The sequence below is a fragment of the Myotis brandtii genome, unplaced genomic scaffold, assembly GCF_000412655.1.
Source record: "Myotis brandtii unplaced genomic scaffold, ASM41265v1 scaffold619, whole genome shotgun sequence".
NCBI lineage: Eukaryota > Metazoa > Chordata > Mammalia > Chiroptera > Vespertilionidae > Myotis > Myotis brandtii.
This window is the reverse complement of record NW_005370361.1, coordinates 380944-383731: the sequence shown is the minus strand read 5'-3', so window position 1 is coordinate 383731 and position 2788 is coordinate 380944. Positions and strand designations below refer to the sequence as shown.

General features: G+C 56.1%; 1 protein-coding gene across 1 annotated transcript in view; it reads left to right on the top strand.

Annotated features, from left to right (window-relative positions):
* Positions 1-2788, top strand: part of CACNG8 (calcium channel, voltage-dependent, gamma subunit 8) — a 15409-nt gene that overhangs the window by 2100 nt on the left and 10521 nt on the right. The window contains exon 4 of the mRNA XM_014528106.1: positions 533-673. Coding sequence (XP_014383592.1) covers positions 533-673 — 141 coding nt within the window. The remainder of the gene's footprint in view (positions 1-532; positions 674-2788) is intronic.

Sequence of the window (2788 nt, the reverse complement as noted above, 5' to 3'; positions counted from 1 at the left end):
GACCATGGGGCGGGCTGAGAAGAGATCCTGGGAGGTGATTGGCCGCCGCGTTGTGGCTCTCTGGGCTGGGATTGGCTACTGTTCCCGAGAACGCGGCAAATCCTGAATTGTGATTGGCTGTGGCTTAGCGCTCAGAAATCATAAAATCTGTTTGCCTAGGGTTTGGGGTGGGTGGAAAGGGGTGCAGAGAGAGGGGGAGAGAGACTTCAGAGAGGGAGAGGGAGAGGGAGAGGGAGAGAAGAGAACCCCAGAGCTATGAGTGAAGCCAGACAGAAGCAGACTCTCCTCCTGCCCTGGCTGGTGTGGCTCAGTGGATAGAGCGTCGGCCTGCAGACTGAAGGGTCCCGGGTTCAATTCCAGTCAAGGGCACATGCCCGGGTAGCGGGCTCGATTCCCAGTGGAGGGCGTACAGGAGGCAGCCAATCAATAATTCTCTCTCATTGATGTTTCTCTCTCTCTCTCTCTCTCTCTCTCTCTCTCCCTCACTCCCTCCCTCCCTCCCTCTCCCCCTCCTCCCCTTTCTCCCTCGCAGGGGTGGTGCGGGCCTCCAGCATCTTCCCCATCCTCAGCGCCATCCTGCTGCTGCTGGGGGGCGTGTGCGTGGCGGCCTCCCGCGTCTACAGGTCCAAGAGGAACATCGTTCTGGGGGCAGGAATCCTGTTCGTGGCAGCAGGTGAGAGGCAGGGAGAGGGGGCGGCCCACCCACGTCGCCGTGTGTGTGTGCGTGTGTGTGTGTGTGTGTGTGTGTGTGTGCACCCTGCCCTCGAGCGCCCCCTGGGGCCCGGAGCCTGCCTCTGTCTAGGCTCTCTCCAAACTCCATCGCCACCCGCTGGGTGTCGCCAAGGTGGGTGTTGCCTTCGTGGTGTCTGGCGCGTAATAGGGGTGCGGGGAGCTTAGGTTCCCGAAGCCTGGGGGTTCAGGTCACGGAAGGGAGGCGCGGGGGCCGCGAGACATCACTGGGGTCTTGAAGATAGGGGGGCAGGGCTGGGCGGTGGCAGGTCAAGACGCAGAGGGAGAAAGTGATTTGGCTGTAGATGGGGAGGAGCCTGCTGTAAGGGATAGATAGAGCCTTGTAGACCCGGGCGGACCCAGAAAGGGGCTGGTCCTGGGAAACCCTCCAGGCAGCTCGGAGTGAGGCATCGCATTAAGGAGTAAGACCTCCTTTGTTTATTTTTTAATTTTTTAAATGATTATATTTTAATTGATTTCAGAGAGGAAGGGAGAGGGGGAGAGAGAGAGAAACATCAATGATGAGAGAGAATCATGGATCGGCTGCCTCCTGCATGTCCCCCTACTGGGGACCAAGCCCGTAACCCAGGCACGTGCCCTGACCAGGAATCCAACCTGTAACCTCCTGGTTCACAAGTCGATGCTCTAACCACTGAGGAAACCAGCCAGGGCTCCCTTAGTATGGTTTTTTAAAAAATATTTTTATTGATTTCAGAGAGGAAGGGAGAGGGAGAGAGAGATAGAGAAACATCAATGATGAGAGAGAATCATGGATCGGCTGCCTCCTGCACGGCCCATACTGGGGATGGAGCCCGCAACCCGGGCACGTGCCCTTGACCGGAATTGAACCCGGGACCCTTCAGCCCGCAGGCCGACGCTCTACCCACTGAGCCAAACCGGCTAGGGCAAGACTCCCTTTCTACCCGAAATGAGTAGTGCTGCGAGGTGCTGGAAAGCTTTTTTGAACTAGTGGGACCCAGAGAATGGGGAGGATTTAGCATAAAGAACAGCAGGTGCTTCTGGGATGGATAGAGATGGCCGGGGGCGGGGCTTGCTTGACCTGGGACTGGGGAGGAGCCCAGCCTAGACCCACGAGGCGCGGTGTCGGGCAATCTGGAGGCTGGAGTAGAAAAAGGACCTGCTCTAAGAAGGAGGACTTTTTTTTTTAAACATATATTTTATTGATTTTTTACAGAGAGGAGGGGAGAGGGACAGAGTTAGAAACATCGATGAGAGAGAAACATCGATCAGCTGCCTCTTGCACGCCCCCTACTGGGGATGTGCCCGCAACCAAGGTACATGCCCTTGACGGGAATCGAACCTGGGACCCTTGAGTCCGCAGGCTGACGCTCTATCCGCTGAGCCAAACCGGTCAGGACTAAGAAGGAGGACTTTTAGACCAGCAAGGGGCGGGCCTAGAAGAGAGAGATGCCCAGACTGGGATGGTAATCCTGAAAGGAAGAACTTTTATTTTTATTTATTTATTTAAAAAAATATATTTTATTGATTTTTTACAGAGAGGAATAGAGAGTTAGAAACATGGATGATAGAGAAACATGGATCAGCTGCCTCCTGCACACCTCCCACTGGGGATGTGCCTGCAACCAAGGCACATGCCCTTGACCGGAATCGAACCTGGGACCCTTCAGTCCACAGGCCGGCACTCTATCCACTGAACCAAACCGGTTAGGGCGAGGAAGAGTTTTTAGATCAGCCAAAATCAGGGCCTAGAGTCAGAGCGGGATTATCTCATGAAGAGTTTTTAAACCAGCAGAGGGTGGGGTCTAGGGGAAACCCAGGTGTGTAAAGTGATGGAGATATTAGACCCATCAGAGGAGGGCCTGGACCACCCTGGGTGGACCATGGGAGGCGTGGTCTAGGCTACTGGGAGGAGGGGCCTAGGCCATCTTAGGGAGGGGACCGGGACCAGCTGGGGCGGAGTTGAGGATGGAAGTTGAACCATTCGGGGCGGGGTCTGAACCATTAGGGGCGTGGCCTTAGGCCACTTGGGGGTGGGGTTTAGACCAGACGGGGCGGGGCCTGGCTCTCTGGGGGTGGG